Genomic DNA, 13,345 nt, shown 5'->3' with positions numbered 1-13,345 from the left:
GTATTTACCCTGAAACTTTTACCATGCACATACCTTTACAATTTACAAGAGCATATCAGTAGCAATTCAGTTTTAATGAATAATTTAAAACAATGGACAAAAAAGAACTATTTATGACCTTCCAATAGTGTCAATAAGGCCTCACTCAACTCATTTAGAAAGACACCAACAAATAGGCACTGCAAGAATAAGCACAGCACTCAAATGTTTCATCATATACAATCTCCAACAACTCAAGCATCCTGAGAGTCATACATCTGCATAAAGTAAAACAAGTTGCATTTATTAAACTTGCATTTTAAAATTAGTATAAGCATAAAATGAAATTAAACTCAATAATTACAAGTGAATGTATTCAATAAACACGTATTCCAGACAGTAAAAAGGTAACAAGTAATCAAATCATAGCAGTATAGAATGTCCATTTAGTTTTTATTGAAGTTTACAGGAGTCTGTAGAAATCAAATATGAGCAATGTAAATGGCCAAAGATCTCTCAAATTGAAGTGGAATTTTTTTCTTTTTTTTTTTTTTTTTTTTTTTTTTTAAATAGTTGCCTTAAAGAATGACCAATATATTCTTGGTTACAACTGCCCTTGCTCTAACAGTCAGAAATGAAAATGAACATTCAGGAAACATTCTTTACTAAAGGGAGTTCCCTTATATAAATCAGTGATTTCTTTTCTGTCCTTATGTATTCATAAACACGTTTTAATAACATACCAATCAGTGGTTATTTCACAATTGAAAAATAAAAGCACAAAAAGGTTTACACTCTTTTACAAGTAAATAAAAGATAATTTTGAATTAAACTGCATTTCCTTAAGGGCATAGCATAGTTTCAGGGTTGGTTTGTTGTTTCTTTTTCTTGTTTTTCACCTATTACATAATTAGCTTCTTACATACAAATATTGACAAAATGTGGCTTGTGCTTCAAAGCCATCAAGTCTATTTAATAATAATAATAATAATAATAATAATAATAATAATTTCACATCAGCGCAGCTCAAAGTTGGATGTCGCTGGGGTGGGAGTCCTTGCTGCTGCTTGGTTTGTCCTGCTCGTGGGAGGGAGGTTCCTTTGCTAAACTCAATAGTGTGGCACTCTTCTCAGAGAATTCATCACCATCTGGTTCCAACCCTTCAGGGCAGGGGAGCCTTAACAGTTCCTCGCGTAGCTGGGCCGTGTGACGCTGGAAGACAATCACAAAAACAACAGAATTAAACTTCACTTTCATCCATATTATTAATAAGATTTTTTCTTTGTTAGGATATTGGATTTTAGGAACAGAGTAAACTCAATATTATTTTTTTTTTTTTTTTAAATTTAAGCCTCATGCATTGGCGGCTAAGCTTGAAGCACACTTACTGTGCTAGCCTCTGGTCCAGAAGAGAATTCTGTATGGAATGTGAGTGTAGGGCCATTCCATGAAGACTGTTTTTGTTACATTGAAAAATCATCAATATCAGACTAAAGGCAAGGCCAATTTTTTAGTTTTTTGTATTCTAATACACACTGAAGATCATTAAAGCATTGGGCACCTCGGCAGTTTTATATTGATGACTTAAGGTACATTTCCATGGAATGGCCCTGTAGCCCTTTATAAGGGAATGTTACACGTTTGCTGGAAATGACAGAAATTATTGTCAAGATAAAGTTAAGACAGCATCATGATTCAAATTTTGTAATATCATGCTCTAAACTTTCACAAGACATTTTTATCAAAAAAAAAAAATCAGTAATGCAACTGCATTTTAAAAATTCAATAAGTGTTCTTTCATAGACTCAAATGAAATTAAACTGACTTAAATCAAATCTCTGCACAGCGTACTCTGTATAGAAGATACTTATGATACTGTCATAATTGTAACATAAGCATTAATCAATCTTGACAGGTTATAGAAGATATAGATGACAGTTATGTAATGTGTCCCAAGTTGTCAATTTAACCTTAAAAGACTTGCTAAATCACAAGGTAAGTCATGAAAACGTGAACAGGTTTTTACTCCGGATCCTATTTGTTTTCATGCAGTTATCAACAGTTCCTTGACATCCTTCAGTTTCCAACAGTAATTAGTTTTAACCAAACCTAAAACAACTTGAGTTTAATAGGATTTTATTTATTTAACTTTTTTTTAACTTTTTTTATATATATATATATATATATATATATATATATATATATATATATATATATATTTTTTTTTTTTTTTTTTTTCCCCCACAGCAGTCAACGTGTGTTAGATTTGATTTCCATTGCACAGCAGAATGCATTTGAAAGTCAATAGCTTGCTTCTGTATTTTTGTATTCCTCTCATGCAGGATGTTGAGATCTATCTGGGTAGGACTGGTAAGGCGACAATGTATCCTATAGCTGTCTTGGGATATCCTGGACAGACTTTAGATCAAATAAAAAACAAGGTCTGCTCTGTGTACATACAACATGCAATAGTATGGAACCAGAACTAATGCATCAACCTGTTAAACAGACACTGCTTTGTTCTCCCACGAGACATGGACAGGTCTGCTTTGCAAGTGAACCTATATGTCAACAACTGTTCCAAGTATCTTCTATAGTGGAAACTAAGAAAAATAAGACATGGTTTCCCTCCCTGATAATGAATTGTAAAACAAGAGGCTTAATTCAGAAAGCGCATATAACCGTCCAACTTTAAAAAGCTATACACACACTTACACAACCCAGTATAAATGGGTACTCTGCTAATCCTCTTGCTTCATTTTGATACTGCCAGAAAGTGACTCTTGTCCCGAATATCCCAAAACAATGCAAAAAACCCTAACTCTTAAAATTTGTATCTTCAATTTGTGTTTTGTTACCTTCAGAGCAGCTGCGTGATGAGACATGGTCCGACCGACCCGCTTATCAGTGCTGTGCTGCTGAATGTCGGAAATCCATTCCTCGCATTGGACCATAATCTCAGCTCTCTTCAAGTAGAAGTGTTTTTGAATCACCTGAGGGGAAAAGATCAAAAGGGATTAATCTGCAGTCATTCAAAAAGCCAAGCATTGGACTGTCAAACTACAAAATAGGTCTGTTACCTCAAATTTTCCTGTTCCATAGGCATGTCTTTTGCGTTTAATACGTTTAGTTTAATGAACACAGTACTGTTTTATTAGGTACAGTCAAGTTAAGTAAACGTTGGGGTACACTATAGCTTAATTTTGACTGAAAGGATCTTCTAAGGATTTTTATTTGGCAATTATACTGGTGTTCAAAGACCTTTTTTTTCTACTTCTTCAGAAAATATAATGACAAACGCTGCAGGTCTCTTATGAACCAATGCCCTTCCCCACCAAGCAGACACCTGATTTGTATTTTTCAAACCCAAGTTTTGAAACCTAACCTCACGCAGGGCTTTGCTTATCAAGATTTCAGGAAGATTGCTTATGTGACAAAGGACTGAAGTTAAAACAGCAACTGCCATGCACCAAACCTGCTGAAACTTCTTAGCTCTGTGCCAACCTCGCTGCTCTCCGATAATGTACAAGTTGGTGTTACCTACCAACCATCACTATTTTCTCACTTAATATCTTAGTAAACTTGCTAATACCTTGTAAACAATTTTCTAAACTTTCTGCTGTATGGGGAATAATACTAAGGATAGCTTCGTAATTTCAGCACCCCCCCCCACCCCAATAAAAAATAATGACCGCTGAAGATCCTCTGCCTTCCAAGAAGATGATTCTCCAAGTTACCAATGTCAATAAGGACCTGATTCAGACTTCAGAATCCCTATCTCTAAATATATTCATTTAATTAGAAAGTTACTCATTTAGCCCCTTCACCCAGAACAAATTAAAACACATACATTATGAATTATGACAGCTTCATAAAAATCAGCCTGGTAGCATCACTTTACTGTTTCCTAAGCATTAATTTGGGAACACATCACCAACCCTAGTAAGTAAAGCAGCATGGGTGTATAACCTGCCTGTCCTAGTTTATAACAGAGCACCTCTTTTATAACTAATCCTCTTATACACAATAACACAGCGCTATATATAAGAGGTGGTCAGAATTAAATGCTTTAGGGAATAAACTGTCTTCCTCCTTACAGCCTGTATTATTTAATGCGAGCAGATATCTTATCTAGGCTAACCTAACAGGACTAGGCATTTTATAATTAAATTTGATTTCCCCAAGTGGCTGCAATGGAAATATGATTCCTGTAAAACTAAATGATAGTATTTTTTTTGTTTTTTGATCAGCAAACAAACAGCTGCACAAAACATTCAGGTTGTGCATTTAAATGTAAACAGCTAGGCCACACTATATTTCCTAGGGGGCCACACACGTGTAGGTACGCTTACATTGAGCTTTCAATAAAAGTAGCCAGATTTATGACTAATTGTCAGCTGTTGAGAATCCCACAATTTACTTATTTAATTATTTATTTTTTATGGAATACAGTTTGAAAACAAATACATAGATTTACCATGCAACTGGTGCTGTTTGCAGCCTGGAAGTATTCCTTGACATTAATTTACTGTAGTGCTGTAGTAATTAGAGCCCAGTGTTTTTCACAAATATGAAATAGCACAAAATAAAATGAAATGCATCATATAAAAAGAAATGCACATATAAAAAATTATAAGTCTTATAAAGCAAATACGACAATTTTTAATTGGGAGGTTTACACAAATACTTTAAATAAATACTTGCAATCGTAGCTGTCAAGGCTCAGCCGTTACCACAGACACGGTCTGATGGGAAACAGAAGCTCTGACTAGTTCTAGAGCAGATGTATAATTTGGAGCGAGTCATTTGGGAATTTAAATTGTGATGGAAGAGGAAAGAAATTTGTTTCTAAAATGCCTAAACCGTGCATAACAATTAAACAACGCTGTAAAGATTTCCATTACATGAGAGTAGATGTTAAAACTTCATGCTGATTTGAACTCAGCTCTTGCCAAGATAAGCACCAACTAAGACGTAGCTTTACAGTAAACTAATGCTGTCACGCTCTGTCACACTGGAATGGAGGTGGATGGAAAGCCTCCAATGCCAGACTGGTTGACATGAAATGCCGAGATAGTCTTTGGCAAAAGCAGGATTGCTACGGACTGTAACCTTTGTCCAGGCTTCTGCAAAAATGAAGCAGGCTTTCGCAATTGAAAATTCCTGCATCTCATTCACCTTCCTTGTGGAGGTGATTGCAAGCAAGAAAGCTGATTTGAACGTTAAAAGTTTCCGCTCAGCTGAATGCAAGGGCTCAAATGGAGGCTTCATGAGTGCATCCAGCACCATGGTAAGCCTCCAGCGAGGAACAATATCCTTCATAGGCAGCTAAAGATGCCAAGCTCCTTTCAAAAATTGTCCCTGGGGAGACCAAGTCAGTTTTGACACTGCAAGCTGAAACAGCTGTCAGATAGACCTTTACAAAAAGTAGAGGGGGATTTGCAGTCATTAGACAGGTACTGCAAAAACTGCAGTATAACTGCCATAGGCCAAGTTGTCAAACCCACGAGGCAGACCCCAGTTCTGATAGACGCCCCACTTGTACCCGTACTGGGAACGTGTGGACGCTGCTCTGCCATTTTGTAGGGTGTCAATAACCCTGTTGGACAGACCCAGACTGCTCAAATGCAGCCATTCAGGGGCCAGACCCAGAGCTGCAGGCTCGATGGGTTGGGATGCCATAAGGTCCCCCATGCCTAACTGAGGAGGTCACGGCATTTGGGCAGTCGCCATGGCTGGCCGCTCAAGAGCTGCATCAGGGTTGTTGTCTCTCCTGGGCCAATAAGGGGCGACTAGGAGCACTGCCTGATTTTCACCACACACAGTGGGAAAGGGGCAAGCAGTAGGAAGGCATACAACTGTTTCCACTGCCACTGGTGAGCCAAGGCGTCTACCTCTAGTGTGCCCCCTGCCTATGATAGAGAACCAAAGGGGACAGTGGGTTGATTCCTGGAAGGCAAAGAGATCTATCTGCTCTTCTGAACCTCTTCTGAATGAAGCTCATCGTCTTGGGGTGAAGCCTCTGCTCCGAGGCACTGGGAACTATCCTTGAGAGGAGGTCAGCCGTCCAGTTTGTCACCCCGAGCAGATACACTGCCCGCAGTGAGAAGAGGTTCTCATATGCCCAGTAAGCCACCACTGTTGTGTTGTCTCTATGGACAAGCACATGTCTCCCTCGAACCTCTTGCAAAAAATCCTGTAAGGCCAGACAAACCGCAAAACATATATAGATACCCTGCCAAGGGGAGTTCCAAACCCCCTGCGCCCCTCTGCCATTCCACACAGCGCCAAGCCCAAACTAGATGGGTCTGTGGTGACGACCTCCCTTCTGGTGCCTTTAGACAATGACGAGACGCTGCCAATAAGCGGTCGCGGTTCAACGAAGGCTGAAAAACCCTGCTGTATGTTAAACCAGGCCTGCAGAGGACACGTGCAGGCGACTCAAAGGTTCTGAGAAGCTGCTGCCATCAAGCCCAGAAGTTTCTGGAACGTCACTACTACCAACCAACGTACTACCACGAGCGCTCTGTTAAGCTGAAAGAGCTCTAAACAAGAGTCTATTCTCTGTACTCTACCGTCCGACAGAGTGGACAGCATCGACCTGTAGTCCAAGCACACTCTTAGAGAGGAGGCTTTCTGAGAAGGCGTGAGTTAGCTCTTTGCATGATTCACGATAAGATCCAACCGTTGAAGGTGGCCGGTGACAAGTTCCATGTGGGCGCTGGGTGGCAGAACCTATTGTAGGCCGGTTCTGAACACCACCTCTGGCAGCAGGTGCAGCAAGCTGTGTCGGTCCTGGAGGCTGCAGGGGCCTAGGCTGCCACTTGCTGCTGGTTTGTGCACTAGTGGTCGCTTGGGAAGAAAGCGCACCAGCTCCTTTGTGGATTCCGGCGTGCGGCGAGAGCGCTGCAGCATCTTGTCCACTGCGGGACCAAAGTTATGACATGGTGTAATAGAGGCAATCGATAGTGATGCTTTGTCCCATTCTAGCATGCGTGCCTGGGAAAGCCAAAGCTATCTGCATGAAGCTACCACCGCAGCCAGGTTTCTACCTAACCTGCCCGTTCAGCTTTGACAGACGGAGCAGGTTCTTATTAACCAGACACATCTCATCCAGCTGTTGTGGCGAGGGCCTGTGACTGTCAGAGACGGACGTCAGCAAAGAAGACTGGTAGGCAACCAGAAAACTACTAAATCTGCCCAGCCATGTGGCGAACGCACTGGCTGAATAGGCACGCTTGAGGATCACCTCTGGAGACCCTTTTATTTGAGTAGATAGCGTCTTTGGACAGGAGTGCTAAGTTAGGTGTCTGTACCAGTGCAGCAATTGAAGCCTCTACCAGCAGAAATGGGGGCAGGCCCAGCTGCTCCGCATCATGTACCCTATATAGGGTGTCCATAGAAGCCTGTTTGCTAGGAGGTAGTAAAAGCCTTTGTAATGGTAATGCAAAGCTGTCACCAAAACAGCAGCGAGATACTGTGGAATGAGACTGCAAACAATCTCGTACCATTTTAACAGCTGTATCAGTGCAATTTGAATTGTTTTTACATTTATTTTTAAAGACTATCTGCCGACAGTTCTGGACAATGTCATTTTATACTAGATTATCTTTTTTCCCTGGAACTACCACATTTGATCTCACATTAAAAAAAAAAAGCAACCCCCCCCCCCCCCCCCCCAAAAAAAAAACCCAGCGGTTCTGGTACTGTAAGTTATGAGAAAAAACAAGAAGAGCACAAACAGTTTATAACATTACTTACCAGTATTTTTTAATTTTTTTAAAATAACTATAGCACTTATTTATGATTTTGTAATATATACGTTACACTCAGAGTCAGGATTTGGTCACTGACCGACATAAATAACCATTTCGCTATTTGAACATTGACAAATTATCAAAACCAAATGAAAGGTTATTTCGGTGTTTGAGCAAATCATTTTTCTCAAAATTGCAAAATGGAAAATATCAAACATGCAAAGAACAAAACACAAAAAAAAGAAACAGCTTCTACGGTGCCTGCATCCAGCTTTTCAAGTGCGGTTAGATACAAAGTAATGCTAAAACCTGATCAATCTGGAGCTCAAGGGAGTACCTGGAAATTTGCGGGAAGCTACCTCTTGTTATAACAGTTCTCTGGGCAGCGAACAAACCCTCCAAAAACCCCAAGGAATGGGAATTTTTTAGTCTAATGCCACATGGAATACTTAACATATTTGACTTTGGTGCAGTACCATAACAGATTATGTAATGAAAATTAATTTCCAAGGATTTGTGACGAGGAAAAAAGTTCCCAGTTCAGCACATTTAATGTAGTCCTTACTGCACCACTGAAGTGAACATGAGCTACTATGACAACCGCAGTCCATTTTCACGTGACAAATTAAAAGATGCTTTGATTTATTTTTGTATATGAAGCTGACCTACTACTTGTTCAGAGTTCTCCAAATTACTCTGATTAGCACTGATCCCGAGACTACTGATATTTTGTCGAAAGGTGGTAAAGTGCTCTAAGATATTCAACAAAATCTGCAATCATCATCAGCAGCAGCAGAACTTGACGTACAATAGAAAGCAGTATTAATAAAAATCTCTTCCACAAACAACTGGAAAGAAGTTAGTTATTCAACCAGTGTTACACACTTCTAATATTTGCTTGACGTCAGCCTCTAATGGTGCAAGGACAGCAAGGAATCGCATAGGAATGACACAGCAGACTAACTGAATTTCAGGATGCACCAAGTAATATTGTTCTGAGGCTGTTTCCAGGAGAAGCTCTGACGTCTGGGACTAATTTCTGACGCAGACTTGTACTGAACTAGACTAGACCTTTCTTTGCTTGCCTTATATTTAAATCAGAACACAAACAAGGACATTTACAGACCATCTCCACCAGCAAAAGTCATCAATTTCATTAAAAAAATAGAAATAGAAAATGCACATGAAACAGGTTAACAGTTATTTATCAATGTATCAGTTATTTATCAATCCATTCACTCAAAGTATCCAAACCTTACAGCATGCCTTTCTTCTACATGTATTTATGTATAAATATTTCTGTTATACTGTACCTACTGTGTGTGTGTGTATATATAACTTCATTATAACAAACCCCCCTGTGACCTGGAGAAATGTTTGTTATAGGTTGTTCACTATAATAGGGTTTGGCAATTTGACATATCAGAAGAAACACCCAAATTGATTGAAATATACAGTATACAGTAGTTCTTTCAAGATAGTTTCACATTGATCAACATTTAAACTGTATATTTAAAAGAAAACAGTAAAGAAATGGGAACAAAGTACACTTACATGCTGAATACAGTAATTACATGCCCTTTCTCTTGAAAAACATATCTAAGAACATAAGAACATAAGGAAGTTTACAAACAAGAGGAGGCCATTCGGCCCATCTTGCTCGTTTGGTTGTAAGTAGCTTATTGATCCCAGAATCTCATCAAGCAGCTTCTTGAAGGATCCCAGGGTGTCAGCTTCAACAACATTACTGGGGAGTTGATTCCAGACCCTCACGATTCTCTATGTAAAAAAGTGCCTCCTATTTTCTGTTCTGAATGCCCCTTTGTCTAATCTCCACTTCAGGTCGAAAAAGTCCCTTGGGTCGACATTGTCAATACCTTTTAGAATTTTGAATGCTTGAATTAGGTGTGAAACAATCTAGCGTAGATTTTTTCACATTTTTCGTGCTTTTCTCAACGCACAGTGTTTCAGTCTTGTTCTCTCTTCACGTCTGTTGCCATGGTTGCAGTTTGTGTGACGATGGCAATGGCTGCATACGTCACACATGATTTCCAATACAATAGGTGATCTATGAATCGGCCTTATCTTCGAATTAGCCTATAAGGTCTTTGTTTTCACTGAGAGAATAACACATTCACATGGATAAAGTTCAGAGTCAGTCACTATCAAGATTGTTTTATCCGGGTAGATTTTGTAAAAGTGATCGTTCTAATTGGACTAATTTCCATCAAAACAAATGTTTCGTGCTGCTTGGATCATTAAATAAGTGTGTTTGTTAAAAGAAGGGTTCATTATAGTGAAGTCAGACTGTTCATATAGATGCGCACACACACATCTGTAAATAAAAAATATAAAGTCACTAAACACGGTCATGTTTTCAAATGAAATCTCAGAAAATCATGCCCTTCCAGGCATTGGACAAGGATATAATTAGTATTAAGCAGTGCACCATTATCTAGAAAATGAAACCTCTTTTAGTGGAACCTACCAGGGGGCAATGCCAGTACACTCTGTGCAATTAGTTATACGAGTTATACTAATGAATGGCTGAGAAGCATGTTGTCAAATATAATTGTTGGTGCTACTTTGAAACAAAGTCAGAGATAGATCTGAAAAAAGCAAGGTCTTCTATAATTGTAATTTTAATTAATTGATAGTAGTGTCGATAGATACTGACCCTCTCTAGGATTCCCTAATGCTAGCTGTAGGCATTGACATACCAGCGAAATTCAAGTCTTATTAAAACCTGGATTTTTAACCCACTTAGTTTGGATTTACTTTAACACAGTATCAGCACAAACTTCCAAGTATCCTAGCGCAGAGGCATGGAAACAGTTCATCACTTTGATTAACTGATGTTGCATTGAGAAAAAAAAAAAACTAATATATATATATATATATATATATATATATATATATATATATATATATATACATATATATACACACACACACACACACACACATATATATAAGAAGAAACATTTCGATTTACTTATTACAAATACAACAACAAATGTCATCAGATAACAGAGGCAACGTAGTCAATTTGGTTACGAATCTATAAGAACTCTCACAAAAAAAAAAAAAAAAAAAAAAAAAAACATTAAAAAAAGGAGGTATATACCACAAATACCCGAACGGACACAGGATAATTATTAATTTAAATTATGAAAAGGCATCCATGGCTTACCTGTAGCTGTCAATTAAAAAAATAATACCGCTGTATTAAAACAAAACAAAAGAAAAAACCTCTTGTTCACTACAGAAAAGGCAATATGGACCAGCACTGACTACAGCATTCTAGGAGGTCTATCGAACTCAGCAAAAAAACATGAGCATTCCCAGTCACTTGCGAGCCACTGTAACACTCAAACTTTTAGACAAACCTGGACTGATGTTCAAATGGATAAGCAGAAGCGTAGGGATACAACACATTACAATGAGCAAGAACTGGCCTTCAGAGGCACAATGAAGGCACCAGTTCCTCAAATACAGGCAATTATGTTTAATTACTTTCTCCAATACTTCCTATGACAGCATGTTAAGCATAGTCCATAGCCACAGTATTCGAGTACCTCTAACAAGATTCAGAAAGACTTAATCTCTTTTGTGACTCCGGCTTTGCTAAATGAAATAAAAAGTAGAAGTACACAACGCCAACTACGCCAACGCAGCTCAGCTGCCTTGTGTTTTCAGGTATGTGACTGACAGTGGCCCAAATGAACGGTTGCTATGTGAAGGCGGCGCGCTTTTTGTTGAAATCAAATACACAGAGGGGCGTACTTAGAAAGCATTTTCAAAACTGATTTGCTGGTACGTTAGGATCAGGAAATCAGATGCTAGTTAACACGAGCAGGAAAAGAACAGCACGTCCACTGCTTGTCTGGCAGAAACACTGTAAATAGCAAGGCAGGGCGTTTCATTGATAAACTTAGATAATGTTATTAACTATCTGTGTTACAAAAATGTAATTATTGAAATCGATTATCCAGTATTTATATCGATGTATATAATCGATTTTCATTTTCATCGTAGCAGTCTATATATATATATATATACACACACATGGTACATATAAATAAATAAATAAATAAATATCAATTTGGTGTAATAAAACTGATTTTTGAAAACTGTGGCTAAATGTATAACAAAATTTAAAAGATGAATTTCAAGTAGAGCTGGAAAACACATCTTTGGCAAAAGAAAATGTCTTGGCATGCAGAAAGCCTTTTATCATCTTGAAGCATTTTCCCCCCAATACCAGTAAGTCTCCTTTGGATTCGTGTATTGAATTCGTAATTACTACATGACTGAATTAATTTAAAAAAATCAGGACAGGCTCAAGGACTGACATTGTCCAATATTTCAGAAAAAATGCAACAATCTCTTTTATTAAGATTGTGTACAGTAGACTGAATTGCATTGCCCAATACTACTAGATAAATTACCTTAATTTATAATTTTTTTTGCCTCAGTACATTTCCAGAATTGTATTGCTCTTTGAATCAGGTTGCAAGTAGATGAAATTAAATTCGGCAAAGAAATAAACTTGGGTATCAGTCAGCATCTCACTTTTCTCAGAGAAAAAATGGCACCCATTTTATTACCCCTGATTTTTTTTTTTCCCCTCACCACAGCAATTCCCCACACAGCTCAAGATAACTGAAGGTTCAATGGGTTTCCACCTATCCCACAACCAAGCCAGTTTCTGCTTTTACACCCAGTGGATGTCAGCCCTGCAGGTGTCCTATAATGCTCACTAGGCACCTGGCCGGTAGGATCCGCTGTTGTGTGGAGGAGAAACAGTCCCTGACAGTTTTGCCTTCCTGACCCGCGAGTGCCTGTAAATCATGAAGCGAACCTGCACTAACCCTGACTGTATGACTTGCCCTGCACACCACGCTGACGTGCCACTCGGGCACCCCCTCCTTCTAGTATATTTTTAATGTGAAAGAAATCAAATAGAAAATCTCTTTGAGAATTTGAAAAGCTGCAGTAAGAATATAAACCAGGTTGTCCTTGGGTTATGTAAATCCCAATAGGGGTGGAAATAAAAAGTAAACAAACAGATAAAATAATACAAAAAAATACTAACAAGAATACTATGGGTGTTTTGGCTTTTTTAACCAACTAACCTACATACTGAGATCTTTCATTTTTTTTCTTTAGTGGCAGTTGTATTACTCCCATTTCCCCAGGGTCTAATGATTTGAGAAAGGAGTCAGGAGATCCTGGATTTCAATTCCATTGGTGTACTGTGTGACCTTGAGCAAGAATACTTGCCTTTCTTGTGTCTCACTCAGTTCTAACTCTGGGTAGAAACAGGTCTAAACTAGAAGCAATGTACAGTGTCTCACTTAGGCCAGGGTGCTGGGAATTAAACATTTCCAAGATTATAATAACTACTTTAGACAATGCAATTCAATTATAACTCAGGCTTTTGGACATTCAATTGCATATTTCAATCACATTTCCAATAAAAGCAAGCAATGGAGAATGTAAAGGCTAGAACTTGTTATCTGCTCTTCTTTGAGTGATTATACCTCTCAGGAGACCAACTACAATAGGATTTATCTGGTCCCCACATGTTCCCCATGAGTATAAGG

General features: G+C 38.5%; 1 protein-coding gene across 6 annotated transcripts in view; it reads right to left on the bottom strand.

Moving 5' to 3' along the window:
* Positions 1-262: 262 nt before the first annotated feature.
* LOC121316749 (baculoviral IAP repeat-containing protein 6-like) overlaps positions 263-13,345 on the bottom strand; it is a 123,594-nt gene continuing 110,511 nt past the window's right edge. For all 6 annotated transcript variants that reach the window (XM_041251891.1, XM_041251895.1, XM_041251892.1 and 3 more), the window contains exons 73-74: positions 2,838-2,972; positions 263-1,191 (exon numbers count right to left, since the gene is read on the bottom strand). In XM_041251891.1, coding sequence (XP_041107825.1) covers positions 1,006-1,191; positions 2,838-2,972 — 321 coding nt within the window. In that variant the 3' untranslated portion in view covers positions 263-1,005. The remainder of the gene's footprint in view (positions 1,192-2,837; positions 2,973-13,345) is intronic.

Source organism: Polyodon spathula, chromosome 6 (genome assembly GCF_017654505.1).
Source record: "Polyodon spathula isolate WHYD16114869_AA chromosome 6, ASM1765450v1, whole genome shotgun sequence".
In the NCBI taxonomy this organism is placed as follows: Eukaryota; Metazoa; Chordata; class Actinopteri; order Acipenseriformes; family Polyodontidae; genus Polyodon; species Polyodon spathula.
The sequence above is the reverse complement of the archived record's forward strand: the minus strand, read 5'-3'. Positions and strand labels throughout refer to the sequence as shown.